Source organism: Lolium perenne, chromosome 1, assembly GCF_019359855.2.
Source record: "Lolium perenne isolate Kyuss_39 chromosome 1, Kyuss_2.0, whole genome shotgun sequence".
Lineage (NCBI taxonomy): Eukaryota > Viridiplantae > Streptophyta > Magnoliopsida > Poales > Poaceae > Lolium > Lolium perenne.
In genome coordinates, this window is record NC_067244.2 from 45664731 (window position 1) to 45682386 (window position 17656).

A 17656-nucleotide genomic window follows, 5' to 3' on the forward strand; every position below is an offset into this window, starting at 1 on the left:
CACCACAAAGGCCTAGGTCACGGTTCCACTAAGGGATTTCCTTCGAGGCGGAAATCGGGCCTTACACAAAGATTGGGGCACACATCCACAACTTAATTGGAGGCTCCCAACAAATCGCCACAAAGGCCTAGAATCCGTCTAGGGTTCCAAGAACCCAAGAGTAACAACCTTCTTGCTTTCACTTCCATGAATCACCGTGGAGAACTCAAACCTATGCACCAAATGCAATGGCAAGAACACCACAAAGATGCTCAAGTCCTTCTCTCTCAAATTCCAACAAAGCTACAAAAGCTATTGGGGGAATAAGAGAGGAAGAACAAAGGAATTCACAAAGAACACCAAGATCAAGATCTAGAGAGTTCCACTCACAAAGAGATGGATTTGATTGGTAGAAATGTAGATCTAGATCTCCTCTCTTTTTTCCCTCAAATGGGGGCAAGAATCATGGAGGGATTGAGAGATAGAGCAAGCTTCTCTAGTTCAACAATGGAGGAGAGAGAGAGAGTGAGAGAAGCATCAGCCCAAGGAGGAAGAAGGGAGTATTTATACCCCCCAAGAAAATCGAGCCGTTGGGGAAAATCCAGGGCCGGATAATCCGGCCTAAGTTGGGGCCGGATAATCCGCCCCCCCAAAAGTCCGGCCCAGGGAAAAATCCGGTCAAAAGTCCGGCCAAAAAACCGGCCTCAGCCAGGGTATTACTGAGCCGCATCGCCTCGAGTCCTTAGCCAAATTTTGGGGGCCGAATATTTTGCAAATATCCGGCCTGGATTATCCGGCCCAAAATCTCCGGCCTGGGGAATTTCCGGTCAAAAGTCCGGCAATATATCCGGGGCAGTACTGAGCCGAAAAGTCTTGAGTCCTTAGCCAAATTTCAGGGGCCGGATATTTTGCAAATATCCGGCCCGGAAAATCCGGCCTGCTGATATAAACATGCTACCTTGTAAAATCCAAAACTTAAGATTGGTTGGAAAGAGGACGACAAGAGCAAACCCAACAAAAAGTGAAAATATGGAAACTAGTGGGGGTGATTTTCTATTATATTTAGAGGTGCAACACCTCAACATGAGAAACCGAGAAAATCACCAAACTCGAAAACACAACAAGTGATCTATGCAAAATCCGTTTTCGATGAACTAGAGCTTGTCATGAGAATAAGCACAAGCTCTAAAACATCACATGGATAAGACCCAAATAATAATCAAGAAAGGTGATGCACCAAACTCGAAAACGCAACAAGTGATTTATGCGAAATCCATTTTTGATGAACTAGAGCTTGTCATGAGAATAAGCACAAGCTCTAAAACATCACATGGATAAGATACACATAACAACCAAGAAAGGTGATGCAAGGATGCAAAGGTTTGAGCTCTCCGAAGGATATGATCGAGTTACTCACTCGAGAGCCCTCTTGATAGTACGGCAACTAAACTATAAACCGGTCTCCAACTACACTATGAGACCGGTGAGAAAGAAACCCTATCAAGAGCAAACCTTCTTCGGCGCAACTTCACATATCCATGATCACCATATGGATGGCAAGAGTCAATCAAAGGATCTCTTCGAGATGGCTCATCTTGAACTAGCACTTCATTTCTCCATGGCAAGCTTCAAGCTTATGATCTCTTCGAGTTGGCTCATCTTGAAATTGCACTTCATTTCTTCATTCTTCATCATGTTGATGTCTTGAAGTAACTTGAGGGCTCACTTCATATTCATCTTCAAGACATACTTGACACTTGATATCCTTCATCAATTTCTTCTTATTGCACCCTAATACAAACATGTTGATGTCTTGAAGTAACTTGAGGGCTCACTTCATCTTCATCTTCAAGACATACTTGACACTTGATATCCTTCATCAAATTCTTCTTATTGTAACCTTGAAGCCAACATATGGTTCAAGCATTGCCTATGGACAACTCCTACAAATATAACTCAATGCAAAATTAGTCCATAGGGATTGTCATTAATTACCAAAACCACACATGGGGGCTCCATGCACTTTCAACCATCTCGGCTTCGTCGCCTCTCAGTCGAATGTGTCCCTCTTCATCTATCGACACGACACCGACCTCGCGTACCTCTTATTGTACGTCGACGACATCATTCTCACTGCCTCGACGCCGCAGCTGCTCAAGCACATCACCGGCCTTCTACATCGAGAGTTCTCTATGACGGATCTCGGGGCTCTCTCTTATTTCCTCGGGATTTCTGTCACACGGATGTCAAGTGGGATGCTACTTTCTCAGCGTCAGTATGCTGCTGCTGATCTTCTCCAACGCGCCGGCATGCTCGACTGCAACCCCAGTGTCACTCCTATTGACACGCGTTGCAAGCTCTCCGCTGATGAGGGCCCTCTTCTGGCTGATCGTACGGAGTACCGCAGCTTTGCAGGGGCTCTACAGTATCTCACCCTGACTCGCCCCGATATTGCTCATGCGGTTCAGAAGGCCTGTCTGTACATGCATGCACCTCGCGAGCCTCATCTCAACTTGGTCAAGAGGATACTTCGCTACATCAAGGGTTCTCTTGATCTTGGGCTACGTCTTCATGCGACGCCAGCATCTACTCTCACGGCCTACTCTGACGCCGATTGGGCCGGTTGCCCGGACACACGGCGTTCCACTTCGGGCTACTGTGTATACCTTGGCGACAATCTGGTCTCGTGGTCCTCCAAGCGACAAGCTACAGTTTCCCGCTCCAGCGCTGAGGCGGAATATCGCGTTGTTGCTCATGCTGTCGTCGAGTGTTGTTGGATCCAACAGTTGGTTCAGGAGCTTCATCACCCCCTCCACTCAGCCACCGTTGTCTTTTGTGACAATGTCAGTGCAGTCACCATGGCATCGAACCCGGTTCAGCACAGCCGTACTAAGCATATCAATATCGACATCCACTTTGTCAGGGAGAAGGTGTGTCTCGGTCAGATACGGGTTCTCCATGTCCCCTCCTCGCTGCAGTTCGCCGACATCATGACCAAAGGGCTCCCCTCGCAGCTCTTCTTGGACTTCCGGTACAGTCTATGCGTTCGTCCGCCCGACGCACTGACTGCGGCGGGATGTTAGAGTATATCTCTTGTATAGATTGCTAGGCAATATTTGTAACACAATCCCTCCACCGATCTTGTTTATATTCGGTTTGGTAGGTTTAGATTGTTTCCTTGCCTTGCAAGACACTCTGTATTGTGCTATATATATATGATCAAGGACGATCGCCCCATGTGTGGCGTTTTCCCTAAACTACTCGTTTGCACGTACTACCAACACCATAATATCTATCGTACTGATAATGTTAGAACTCCAAGTGCAGAGTGTTCTGTTAGCAGAGTATTTTCGCCACAAGGGTGACTCGAGGGTTATATCGAACTCTTGGGTAGGTCAAGAGTTGTCTGCCCCTCTCTTCTTCTAGCAATCCCGCAAAATAAAATAAAGCCTTGTGTACCCAACACTACCGTGTGGTTTTCAAGCACAAGGCTTCATATTAGTAATAGTAAAATAAAGTAGTAACGAAAGTATTTTTTAAAGTAAACTAAACAAGTAAATTAAACTAAATAAAAGCAGTAAATGGTTGATTGTTTTGGGGTTTTGCATGCAAATAAGATAACTAAATATTTTTGTATATTCGGATTAAAATAGTGTAGGAAATAGAAAGTAAGATAAATACAATGGAAATGTGTTTATTATGATTAAAAATTGGACCGGGGTTCACGGGTTCACTTGTCTACTCTCTTCTTAAAGTTGTGGTGGATAATAACAATTCATCAATGAGATATAAAGAATATAACTTCAATATGTGTAAGATACATATTCATATAGGCATCACGTCCTAATATAGAGATAATACAACACATCTCTCTTATACTCCACAAGAAAGGGAAAAGTCCATGCAATCTTATTTTAAAAATTAACATAGTATAGCCATAAGTACTTTGACATGATTGTGAATATCAAATACGTTACCGTGAACAAACACAATCCCCACTTTTATTATGTGACGAACATAGCACATGTATTCACTTTATCGCTAGTGAGATAGCCAGGGGCGGAGCCAGCATACAAATAATGGGTGTACATAGTACACTTGAAGTTGCATTTTTACTCACATTTCTTATATTTATTTGATGTATATTGCTATGTATTTAAGTTAGACATAGGTATACACGCTGCTGCCAAAAAATAATGGGTGTACATTTGCACACACCCATGTACTGATGTGGCTCCGCCAATGGAGATAGCAAAAGAAAAGGCAAACCATTATATATTATGAATTTGTTGTCACTATCCAATCACTAAAACCATATTATTTCATCTAACACACATATCACAACATACATGTTCTTGCATACAAGTTGGATCAGAACCAATACTTAAGAACGGGGTACATAATATAATCTATTAATACATCTTACATAAAGTAGAGTCAAATCTCATAGCACAATATCATAGAACAAAGATCCACCACATAGAAATCACAATATGACCATAATCATGTTGGGCAGCTCATATGGTACTAAGATCTATGAAGAACATGAGAGAAATAGATTAAGGTACTACCACAAACTCGTAGTACATAGGTGGACTACTACCCCTTGATCACGGTGTTGATGTGAAAGATGTTGGAGAAGGTGAAGATCCCTGCGGTGGCGGTTCCGGCGGAGTTTGCCCCTCCATTCTTCGCTGACGCAACCTCTGTTTTCACGTATGTGTTTGTGCGATGCTCTCCTCCAGAGAACCCCCGTGGGTCATATATATATATATATATATATATATATATATATATATATATATATATATATATATATAGTGTAACTTGCATGTGTGTATGTTAAGTATGTAAATGTTATGTATGTGTAACTTGTATGTGTATATGTTAGGTATGTAAACCTTAGGTATGTGTAATTTAGACACGTACACTCCAGGTATGTACGAAATACACGTTTGGTGCCCGGGCACCATGGTGCCCCATATATATAAGGTTTTTTAGATCAAAATACGTCGGTTCGTGGAAAAATAAGCGAATCGGACGATCGATGGCCAAAAGAGGCATGGTGGCGCGCCCTAACAGGGTGGGTGCGCCACCTTCCCTCTTTTGGGCCTCCAAGGTTCCAGGTCTGGTCCAATAGTTCACGATGCTTCTCTCAGTAAAAAAATGACTCCCTAGTAATCCTAGCTCAATTTTACTCCGTATATGTCTCTGAAAGTGGAAAATACACAAAATAGGGTTTTTCTGTTCTGTAGAGTTATAACCAAAGTAAAGGGGATCATTGCTAAATCCCCGTAAATTAATATAAAACATGGTAATAGCATCATATATGTTGCAAATATGTGGGAGTACATGTTAATAAAGTGCAAAGTTCATATATGCATTTTACATGCATCACATACCCTAATGTACCAGATAATGAATGAACACGAGTCTTACTTATTTGACTTTCGAAAATACAAAGAATAAAATGGGCTAACTTTCTGACAAAGTCATGAAGCTCACAGACTGTCGAGGCATTTCTCGCTCGCTGACAGTTCAGGCTCATGAGGCTCAATGGTCCTGATGGTACTCCCTAAGGGAAACATGTTTCGGATGTCACCAACAATTCCTTGATTGGTGCCATCAACAACTGCAATGAGTGCAACCTGCTTCCTATTGGGATTAGTTGGCTCCTCCTTGTTCATACCATCATCGCCTGGCATATGTTTGTTGGGATCACCAAAGGGGTCTGCCACCACAACCACCTCTTCCTCCACTGCCAGCTCATCGGCCTCTACCACGACCAACAAAACAACCAAATGAACATGGTCCAAAGCTCGGCCTCAGGTCTCTGAAGACCAATGCCCCAGGGTTATGCACACGATCACCATGATCCTTGTAGAGGTGGCCCAACATACCACAGACTACACACCAGTTAGGAAATCGCTCGTATTTGACTAAAGAGAGCTGCCGTTTTGAATTTCTGCATGCTTCAACTATTTGCCGAGATCAATCATGACTTTAGCTGCGTAAAAGTTACCAGTAAAATCATCTGATGGAGGGTCCACTACCTCAAACTCCCCCACCTTTCTTGCTAGGGTTTTGATCATATCCCTGTAGCCAAACGGTAGATCATGTATATGTATCCATATAAGCAACAGGGATGAAGCTAGAAAAAAATATCACTGGGGTCAGCCCTATATTTGCTCTAATTCATTGGTGTCATCTTATCTAAAATATGTCTAATTTGTAATATTTAGTGAAGCATTCACCAAAAATCATTGGGGTCAGCTGACCCCAATGGCACTAAGGCAGCTCCGTCCCTGATAAGCAATGTATTCAACTCGATCAGGTTTGGTGAATCCACATAAGGGGCCATGACGACTGACTTCTCCACCCAAGATCCCCCATTCACTACCTTCTCCGAGTCACCAAGACATGCAAAATGGAACATGCATAAATATCTTCAACACTTTAATCTTCACATCATTGGCAAGATCTAATGTTGACCGATCTGTGTGTACATAATCCATAACAAGACAGCGAGTTGCCTACTCATGTTGGCTTCCATCTTCCTCGAATACAATGTCATCAACGTCCTCCTCGCGAAGTCCCAGATTCACCATCAAAACTTCTCTGTCATCTACACCGGCGGTGCCCGGCCCAGATGCTGCAAGATCCGACGTTGACGCTGTAGTTTTCGTCGCCATAACAGACGCACACGAATAAACCCGTTTGATCGGAAAAAACAACAAAACCCTAGCTCGCAATACAGCCAACCCAAGAACCCTTGATCAACCGGAGAAACACGGGGAATTGATGCTAACCGAGATCGAAGATGAAGTATGTTAGAGATGCTCTTAATTTGCTCTGATATCATGTTCGGTGAACTGAATACGGGTGTAAACACGAGTTCGGTGAACTGAATATGGGCGTAAATACATGTTTACGGGGGCTTTATTAGAGATGCTCTTAATTTGCTCATGTTTCAGCGGGCTGCGTGGAAAGGGCCCAGACGAAGGCCCATCTGTCATACTCCGACAACTCCTGCCACCGACGCGCAAAAAGAAAAAAAAATCACTCGCCGTGCGTCGTGCGACGGGACGCGATGCTCTCGTGGCCTCTACTCTAAGCACAAAGCACCTCCGACGACGGCGACTCACCGCCGGCGAGCCGATCCGCGCTGCCGCTCCATCCATTGCGGCCCTATAGCGCGTATGTGATCTGGATCACTCTCTCCGGACTCCGGATCATCTTCCTCCATGGGATTAGGGGGCGCGAGAGGCGGCATCGGGGGAGGGGGCGCCGGCTCGGGCGAGAGGTGGCGGTGGATCCTCTTCCTCTCGCTGGTCTCCGTCTCCTTCCTCCTCTCGTTCCTCTTCCTCTTCCTCTCCGCCTACTCCTCCCCGACGCGCCTCCGCCTCCCGGGCCTCACAACCGCCCACGCCGCCGCCGGCGTCCGCCGTGGCCCCGACGCGCTGCCCTGCCTCGCGTACTTCCTCATCGGCGCCCGGGGCGACGGGCCTCGCCTCCTCCGGCTACTCCTCGCCGTCTACCACCCCCGGAACCGCTACGTCCTCCACCTCTCGGCCGACGCCTCCAACGACGAGCGCCGGGACCTCGCTGCCGGGGTCGCCGCCGCTGCGCCCGCCGCTGTCGCGTTCGCCAACGTCGCGGTCGTGGGCACGCCCACCGCGGGGACGCCTGTCGGGTCCTCCGGCCTGGCCGGCACGCTACGCGCCGCGGCCGTTCTGCTCCGCCTCCACCCCGACTGGGATTGGTTCCTCACCCTCAACGCCGCCGATTACCCCCTCGTCACCCAGGATGGTATGTCAACTCGACTTGTATTCATACTCAGGGATTTCCATGATTGTATCTTATTGACCCGAAATAGTCCCCCCATTTTGATATTTCATTTCTCCAATAGTGTCAGTCTGTTAGAAACGAAATTAATTTTGCAAGCTAAACACATTAATCTTCTAACTAACATCAACTAACTACCTATTGCCCACACAGACAGATGTAGTGTTTTTTTAAACTACGAAATGTAGTGTCACTTCAGTTATTTGTTTTACAGCATAGACCTCCATATGGATGTGCATTATTTTCTGTTTAAATTCAGGCTCCCGTTATCGTCAGTTTGATTTATCTAAAGTTGAGTAGAAGGTGCGGATTTCAGAACATGCACGGGTTGATTATAAGACTGACCTTTAAGTTGTGCTGATGATCATCATGATATTAGATGTTTAGTACTCCCTCCATTCCAAAAAAAAGCTTCTCAACTTTTTCTAGATACAGATGTACCTATAGATAAAACATGTCTATATACCTCCATATCTAGACAAAGTTGAGAAGCTTTTTTTGGAACAGTGGGAGTAGTAGTTTTTGCAGGAGAATTTGTTAATAGTAGCTAAGTACTCCCTCCGTTTATATTTACTTCGTGCTCTGAATTTAGTCCAAGTCAAACTTTGTAAAGTTTGACCAAGAATATAAGAAAAAATATCAATAACTATAATACCAAATGCTAAGGTTGAACCAAAATGTCGTCTCTGCGCTTGGTTGGCTCTTCATAACCGCATCCTTACAGCCAACAACCTTGAGAGGCGTGGTTGGCCTCATGAGCATCAGTGTGTGCTTTGTCGTTTGGAGGCAGAGACTATTTATCATCTTTGTTTGAGTTGTCCCTTTAGCGATGAGGTTCTCTCGCTGTTGGCGGATTGGAATAGTATTCCTGCTGCCAGTTTTGGTTCGAGCTCTATATCTCTTGATGCTTGGTGGGGTCACTTCTTGCATGCAAGTGCCAAAGAGTCGCGGAGAAGTTTTAGTGGGCTGATCATCTATGATTTCTGGAATGTGTGGAAGGAGCGTAATCGGCGTATTTTCCAGCACCGATCTCTTCTTCCTAGTGAGGCGGCCTTCCTCGCTCACCAGGACTTGTCACAGTGTAGATTAGCAATGATCAACGAATAGTTCTTTGATTTTTCTTAGGCCGTTGGTTTTTTTGGCTGAGTAGAAGGCTGAGGAGCAACTTTTTTTTTTCTGCTAGAGTAAGTTGTTTTTTCTGTTTTCTGGCAAGGTGTTTGTGATGGAACTCTTTCTTCTTCTTCTTCTTTACTGGATGGGCAGTGCTTCTTTATGCCGATTCGAATACAGTAGATTTTACATTGTAGATGTTGATATTATTTCCTAAATATTTGGTCAAATTTTACAAAGTTTGACTTTGACTAAATTCAGGAAGCGAAGTAATTGTAGACGGAGGGAGTATCTACTGTGTCGTGCTGACGTTTGGACTTGTTTGGGTTACCAAATGACATTTCCAGTTTGTTTCCCAGACATGTAGTAGATCTCGTTCACCTTGACCGTGTACTGTGCACATCTGTTTGGGAAGAACTACATGCTGCCTGCCACCTGCGGTGCCTGTCGTCCGTGGTCTCGGATCACTGCACCCTGTTGCTCGATTGCTGCCCCATGCCCTCTGCACGGCCACGTTTCCACTTCGAGGAGTATTGACTGCCTCTCGACAGCTTCCACGACGCTGTGGCTCAAGCTTGGTCCTTGGTGGATGGCATCGACCCTTCCGGCGCCTTGTGGCTCTGTCTACAAGCCACGGCTCACACACTGACCAGCTGGAGTGCTCGCATTGTAGAGGACCGGCCACTGACGCCCCTGCTACCTTGTACTGCTTACTGCTGCTTACCCTGCTACCTACACGTGCAGATGCATCTAGCCCAGGCGATTATCGGCCAATCAGCCTAGTACGACACGGCTGCTGCATCAACTCAAAGAGCTGAGGATTTTGCTGAAATTTTGATTCCATATCTTGGCCGTTCCTTTTTGAGGCCCTATGCCAATATGGTTTTGGAGACCGTTTCCCAGAATGGCTAGCAATCCTCCTCTCTTCGGTTAGATACGAGAGTCTTGCTCAACGGTGAACCTGGACCCCCAATCTGGCATCGCCGAGGGCTTCGGCAGGGCGACCCTCTGTCGCCACAGTTCTTTGTCCTCTCCGTCGATGCATTGGGTCGTCTGATCAGGGGCGCCGCCACTCTGGGCATACTGCAACAGCTGCACCCCTGGCGGATGATCCCCATGATTTCCATCTATGCTGAAGATATCATGGCGATCAAAGAGATTCTCAATCTTTTTGGGCGTACATCAGGGCTACAGGTGAACTTCTCAAAGAGCTCTGCCACCCTTATTCACTGCAGTGAGGAAGACACCGATGCCATCGGCCAACACTTTAGATGCCCATCTGTGCAATTCCCTATCATCTACCTGGGCATTTCGCTCACTGCCCGCAAATCAACAGCCGCCCAGATGCAGCCGCTGATTGAGAAGGCGCGAGACAATCTACCAACATGGAAGGCACGTCTTATGAACAAGTCTGGTCGCCTTGAGCTTATCAAATCTGTTCTCAGTGCAATACCCATGCATCAGCTGCTTGTCCTTGCGCCTTTTTCACTCTGCGCCTCCGGTGGCTCTGGTATAGCCACACCGACATGAACAGGGCCTGGAGCAACCTTGAACTCCAATTCTCGGCAGAAGAACACACCCTCTTCTTCACTTCCACTTCGATGTCAGCGGGCAATGGCCAGACCGCGCTGTTCTGGGACGATCGCTGGATCAGCGGCCGCTCAATCAGCGAGATTGCACCACAACTCCATGCCTGCATACCAAAAAGAAGGTGGAAAGTGAGAACAGGAGCCGATGGCTTGCAGGCAAACAGCTGAGCGCGTGACATCTATGGGATCCTCGGAATCAAGGGGATTGGTCAGTGTACCTACTGCTTTGGCAGGAAATTCTGCACACCACCCTTAGACGCCGACAAGCTGATCTGGAGGTGGACTGCAAACGGACCCTACACAGAGAAATCGTGCTATCACACAACCTTCCAGGGCTCCACTTCGAGCAGAGCTTGGAAACTTATCTGGAAAAGCTGGGCACCGCCACGTGTGAAATTCTTCCACTGGCTGGCTGACCAAAACCCGTGCTGGATGGCTGACCGTCTTGCACGTCGAGGACTCCAGCACCATTCAGCTTGTTTGGTCTGTGGACAGGCCCCTGAGACAATGCTGCGCCTGACCCTGCCCTGCCCTTCCACCTTGCTGATCTGGCAGGAAATTCTCTCATGGCACCGGATGACCTGCAGACCACCAGCCCAGGAGATATCCCTCACTGAACGGTGGATAGAAGCAAGACAACGCCTGCCCCCCGCGACGCTGCTCATCCTGTGGATGACCTGGAAACACCGCAACAGTTGCGTGTTTGAGGGTGCACAACCTTTGATCAATGGTCTGATCTCCAGCATCAAAGATGAAACAATTCTCTGGGCTAAAGCCAGTGCCACTGGCCTAGGAGTAGTGACCGACGACCTGGGATGTACATTAGTTAGTTTTCCTCTTTTTTTTTTTTTTTTTCAAGAACCCGCAGGAAATCTCCGAGTCATTTCATTAAGCTCGAAAAGAAAGGTAAACAAGGCTACAATGTTACAAGTTCGTAACGGACCCCAACACTCACGACCAAAGCTCCAACAAGGAGCAAGCGAGGCACTACCCTATCTCCTGAATCTGCCCACGTCTACAAGATAGCCAGAGATGCCACTCTTCTACGACACCATCTAGGACACGTCCCACAGAAGTGGAGGTATCATCGAAAACCCTAGCGTTCCGCTCCTGCCAAAGAGCCCTAAGAGTAAGCATAATGGCAGAGTTAGCAACCTTGGTGTCAGATCGATTCAGATGGGTAACCGAGTCAGGCCACTAAGATGAGAGCTGACTATCTGCAGAGGGCACCGCCAGGTTCAGCCCTGCATGCTGAAACAGCTCTTTCCAAATAGTCTAGGTGAACGAGCACTGGAGAGAGGTGGTCGAGCGCCTCGTTGGCCACAGAACAAAGGGGGCAGAGAACATGGAGGGGGCAGAGAACATGGGAGGGTAACCTGTGGCGCAGCCGGCGATTATCAGTCCAACATGAGCCCCGAAGCGACAGCCAGGCATGGAACTTGAACTTGAAGGGAGCAAATGAGTTCCAAACCTGCGCCGCACTGGGCAGCACAGTTGAGCCATGGAAGAAGGTGCGATAGGCCGTCTTCGTCGAGAACTTCCCATCCGCAGTCCACTTCCACTTAAACTTGTCCTCCTCCTGTACCCTCTTCCTCCTAGGAGGCTTGTAATAAAAAACTTCTACCTTTTCAATGAAATGAAACACAAAGGTCCTTTGTGTTTTCTTGAAAAATATAGTAGTGATGTTGTTCTGGTTTATTTTGTGAAACTGCACCATTTTGATAGTTAGGTTTATGCTGATTATGATACTATTGTTCATTTTATCCTGCTGCAGACTTGATTCATGCCTTATCATATGTTCCAAGGGAATTCAACTTCATTGATCACACTAGTGACGTTGGAGAGAAAGAGTATGAACCGTTTGAACTTGGAGTGATTTTTAGCAGCCAACAGTATCAGTTTTGATAAAACTATTCACTTGCAGATCTGAAAAAGTGCAATCAATGATAGTGGATGCTGGAATATACTTGTCAGGGAGGACCAACTTTTTCCGAGCCTCACAGAAAAGACCAACTCCAGATGCTTTTAAGTTCTTCACAGGCATTTCTTGCTCTCTGCGCTGATTTTATTTCATTGGTCTAGATAATATCCTTATCCATCTACTTTTCTTTCTTACTAGGTTCTCCATGGGTTATTCTAAATCGGCGGTTTATAGAGTATTGTATTCTTGGCTGGGAGAATCTTCCTCGGGTTCTTCTCATGTACTTCAACAACGTAGTGCTGCCTCAGGAAGGATACTTCCACTCAGTCATATGCAACTCGGTTGATTTCCGTAATTCCACTGTGAACAATGATTTGAGGTACAAGGTGTGGGATGAACCACCTCAGACAGAGCCCCTATTTCTGAACATGGCACATTATGATGAGATGGTGAACAGCGGACAGCCTTTTGCAAGGCGTTTTCAGAAGAAGGAACCATTGCTGGACAAGATCGATGACAAACTACTCAGGCGTCCTGGGCATGGGCCTGTTCCTGGTGCCTGGTGCTCAGGCAGGAAGGGCTGGTTCGTTGACTCATGTTCCCAGTGGAGTGACGTGAACGTTGTGAAACCTGGTCCTCAGGCCTTGAAGTTGCAGCAATATATCAATCGGACATTGGAAGAAGCAAATTCTGGCGCAAAATCATGCAGGCGATAGCAATATAACCTCTTTTGCATAGGAAAAGGGGAATATCGATAATATAACAGAGGGTATTTATATATATAATGATCTGACCTGCTTTCTTGACCGTACTCCCTTCTTTAGCAATAGGCACTGAAGGCCAGAGAGTTTCACTTCATCTGTGGCTCCGCCATGGCATTGAAGGCCTAGATGTTCGAGCAGGCTAATTGAAGCATATTGGTCTGGTGTGCTGTTTCATTGCTGAATTCACATTTGACAGAACTGGACAGGAAAGAGTAGAGCAGGTGGTATGTTGGTCGTATTAGCGTTGCTACCGTGTTCTCATCTCCGCAGTGAGCTTGTATGTGTCCATTTCTCCCGAGAACCTCCAGTTGCCTACTCCCTCTGTTTTAGAACATCAGTCCATATTTTGGGACTGCCATTTTATAAACCATACTAATTCATATTCTAATCTTCATTAAAATAGCAACAGTATCTTGAATCTTTTGCTCTATGCCATTCGTTTAAATTAGTAAATGAGTTTTTTTTTGGTAGTACAAGCAATTTAACCTTGATGTATCATTTGTAAGATTCTTGCAGTGCCGTTCTATATAAAGCAATAAAGAAACAGGAAAAGGCAGAGACTGCCGTGCTGCCGGAATTGATCCATAGCCTCAAGCCCTCAACTAGCTAGCTTCCTATCTTCATCGAGCTAGCTAGCTGGTGCATGAGACCTCGTAGAATCATATGCTCCTAAGTACTAACCAAAATCAATCCACAATTTTTTAATTTTCTAGTAGCGGTGATAACTTGTGCAACTACATCGTGAAGTTACCTTTTTTTCTTCTTCGATAATGGATGCTTTTATTACTTAAAATTTAAGCATTACTCATAATAAGGATGCACACATCCACACATATCCAAGATAAAACACCATAAGAGGTCTAAAATTCTGAGAAACAAACATCGAACAAGAATAAAGCTAAGGCGGGGAGATTCTATCCGATGATCACGCTGCCATCAACGTTGGAAAAAAGTATCCCTCGCTGTGTCCTTCAATCGTGTAGATATCTCTATAAAGAGGTCTCTATGCTCCACACCCTGTAGAGGTGACCACAAATGGAACATAGTGGTTCATCTCTGCATAAGAGAAACATTTTTATTATTAAAAACCAATCGTGAAGTTACCTATAACATGTGCATTGCTTTTAATTTTCCCACCACCACGATTCTACACTATTTTATGAACAAACAACGGCGAATATATCTAAGGTGCGTTGATAACTTGTCTAACTATGTTCTAAGGCAGGGGCTTCTAGTCCCCCAAGCATTACTCCGTTTCTCAATATCATCAACTTAGCCATTGCAGTAGTCAAAATAATAGTACCAATATAGTTAAGGCGGCAAGGGCAGGGATGGGGCCGGATCGGGATGGGAGCCAGGAATGCGGCTAAATCTGGCAGCGACATGTTTATCGAGCGTCGAGAGCCTGGTAAGGAGTAACGGCTTGCCGACGGCTGTATGAGGGTAGTGGCAGCCGTCTGGCGCTGCTGCAATGACTATCTCGGGCGGCGGCATGGCATGGAACAGGAAGATTCGGGTGGCGACGTCCCAAGATTCCGCAGCGGTGGCAATGGTTGTGGCGGAGCCTCCTGAGGGGGGAATGAGCGATGGGGTGATAATAGGGATGAGGGCGCCCGACAGAGTTGTCGCAGTGGCGCACGGTAGTGAGAACCAGGCAACCACGATCATGGTGGTTAGGTTCTTGCCACAACGTTTTTGGGTGCCCTACACCCAAATATACATCACTTGCAACAATTTTTAGGGCATGCTCTATATTTTTGGTACAATATAGAGATAATGCATATGTTGAAGGTGAGATTTTAGCCCCAAATGCCCTAAACAAATAGTTTTTTAGACACTAGCCCTATTTTATATCATATACTCCCTCCACCTCAAAAAAAGTTGCTTAACTTTTTTAGATTCAGATGTATAAATAACTAAATATGTTTATATATATTTGTATCTCGATAAATTTGAGCAACTTTTTTAGAAACGAAGGGAGTACTCCGTATTAGAGATGCTCTTAGGACCATCTTTGGGCATGGTAGAGAAGGCATGTCTCCTCTTATTCCTCCATATTATCTAGAGAAGGCGGTAAGTATAGGGTGTAAAATGCATTATCTTTTATTGTTATCTCTTATAATTAATGAGAAATAATTAAATTTTGGTAGGATATTACCTTGGTAAGGAAAGATATATGGTACAATGGAGAAAATCATTTCTCTTCTTTTTTAAGAGATCATTTCTTAGCTAAGAAAAAACAACTTTATCTTTCTATTTATTCTCTCTCCTCCAGTTCAACAGATATCTTACATGGCAGCTCTAAGATAAGACTTGCGTCGCCCCATTGTAAATTTCCTTATGCTGTTTGAGACGAAAAAAAGGCGGAATTTTAATTTTTATGTTTGCCATATAGCATACGTTTGCCATATATATGGTTATGTACAATGTTGATGATTTCTGGTGGATTTTATTTTTACAATCTTTATGGCACAAAAAAGTCATAGGTCCAACAGGCGTGCTCATTCACATCAAAAAATGGTCCAACGAAGTGATGAACATAACATGCTCATCTTTTTCTGTTATACATTGTTTAATTATATGCCACGGAGTCACGTTCAACACCGAGCTCATTCAAAACTTTCTCCTGCTATACTGAGCATTCACAAATAATCCAAGAAGGTGATCGACACAGCATGCTCGATTGCTCGAGACAAAGCGGATCACTGCATCATACTGTTACGAAGTAACATAATAACCCCTGGCAGGGGTATCACCAAAATCCTAACAAGATCTTTTGATCTCAGTCCACATCCCAAATCGTTTCCTCTCCCACGACCAGCACCGATCTAGCTGATGATAATCCTAAGGTTGACCTCGACGGTCTCCTCGTTGTCGTCGAGGTCGTCGGACAGCAAGACATCGGCCTTGAACCAGCCGTCGCGGCCAGGCAGCCCACGGGCGAGATCGCTGCAGGCCACGCTGGCGTTGGTCTTCTGGTGGTGGCGCCGCACCAGAATGCCGTCATTGGCGGCGGCGTAGACGTTGCGCGTGTAGGAGAGGCAGAGCTGGCACTGCGCGTCCTTGGCTGGCCACAACGAGCGCCGGTCGAAGGCGGCCACGCGGGGGCGGATGCAGAAACCGGAGACGCTGCGGCCCATCGTCACGCCCTCATCCTCCAGCTCGACCACCACCAGCGCGAGCAGGTACCGTCCGGCGATGCCCCGGCGGTTGTCGTCGTCGTCGGAGGCGGCGACGCAGTCAACTGCGACGATGTTGACGCCATCCCGGAGGCGGACGGAGATGGTGTCCCCGGCGAGCACCCCGTTGGTGCACGGCCAGTTGTGCACGCTGACGAAGTGGCAGAGAAGCTCCGCCGCGGAGCCGACGAAGTCGCAGTCGCCGGGGCAGCGGCACGGTCCACGGCGCGCGCGGCTGCGGATGCGTGAGCCGTAGTATTCCGGCCAGACGTCGCGGCCGTGGGCCCGGCGGGATCCGCGGCAAGCGGCCTTGCCGCAGCACACGTGGCACCTTCCCTCCGGCTGCTCCAGCATGTCCCGGCAGGACGAGCAGATCACATGCCCGGCGTCGCACTGCAAAACAAATTAGCAGGCCGCAATCATCACCACGGCAAAAAAAGAAAGATAGATCGATCGAGGGATCAAATTGGAAAATCGCGTGCAGCTAGTACCTGGAAGATCGGCGGCGCTTCGCAATCGAACGGGAGGAAGCAGATGCCGCAGTCGCTGGATTCGACGTCTTCTGCCGGCGCGTTCTCGGTCGCGGCGGCGGGGCGCGACCACAGGGGCGCCATGAGTACTCGCTCGTCGGCTAGGTTACGGAGAGTAGGCCTTCCTATCTCTTATCTATTTCCATATATATACCTACACGCTTGCCCTCTCGACTTCCTCATTGGAAGCGCGGGTGGGGTTTCATCGCGGGCGTTTGAGCGTCACGTAGTAGTATATCGGTTTCCTTTTTCGAGTATACCGTATTTTTTAGGAATTTATTAATTACCCCCTCTATGCCAAAATATATAATATAGTATCTATAAGATTTTTTGAAAGTCAACCCGTGTGATCTTTGACCTGCACCTAGAGTATCAAGTCAATACCATTTCATCTTTACTATTAAATTGGAGTTGGTCGTTTGACACTCAACGCGTTTGATGGTCGTCATTAGAAGCATCCTGTCCGTCCAATTTAATCTCAACAACTAACACCGTCCGATCGATTTGTATATGGTATGTACATACCTCCTCCCATCCAACCCCGGCTTGACAAGATAAATCGGCATTAAACTGGAACGTGATTTGGAGCTGTTTTGCTATGCACGTCAAATACTTCCATATATGCTCCTGCCATCGTTGACTTCCTCTAATTTCCTCCCGTTAATCATGGTACTAAAGTGGAATCAATGAATACAAATTAATTATGACATATTTCTGGATATTTCCTTGTCATTCCTTA

General features: G+C 46.4%; 3 protein-coding genes across 3 annotated transcripts; 2 read left to right on the top strand and 1 right to left on the bottom strand.

Moving 5' to 3' along the window:
- The first annotated feature begins 1985 nt into the window (after positions 1–1985).
- Positions 1986–3062, top strand: LOC127330768 (uncharacterized mitochondrial protein AtMg00810-like). The gene has a single exon (XM_051356871.1). It carries the CDS (start codon positions 1986–1988, stop codon positions 3060–3062), a length of 1077 nt encoding a protein of 358 aa, XP_051212831.1.
- A 3966-nt stretch (positions 3063–7028) lies between these two features.
- On the top strand, positions 7029–13629 carry LOC127348605 (beta-glucuronosyltransferase GlcAT14A). Its single transcript, XM_051374573.2, has 4 exons — positions 7029–7788; positions 12298–12373; positions 12448–12563; positions 12643–13629. The coding sequence occupies exons 1-4, from the start codon at positions 7224–7226 to the stop codon at positions 13158–13160; spliced, it is 1275 nt and encodes a 424-aa protein (XP_051230533.1). The 5' UTR covers positions 7029–7223; the 3' UTR covers positions 13161–13629.
- Positions 13630–15932: 2303 nt separating this feature from the next.
- Positions 15933–17011, bottom strand: LOC127336464 (uncharacterized). Its single transcript, XM_051363306.2, has 2 exons — positions 16879–17011; positions 15933–16780 (listed from the first exon to the last, which is right to left on the bottom strand). The coding sequence occupies exons 1-2, from the start codon at positions 16999–17001 to the stop codon at positions 16037–16039; spliced, it is 867 nt and encodes a 288-aa protein (XP_051219266.1). The 5' UTR covers positions 17002–17011; the 3' UTR covers positions 15933–16036.
- Positions 17012–17656: the final 645 nt, after the last annotated feature.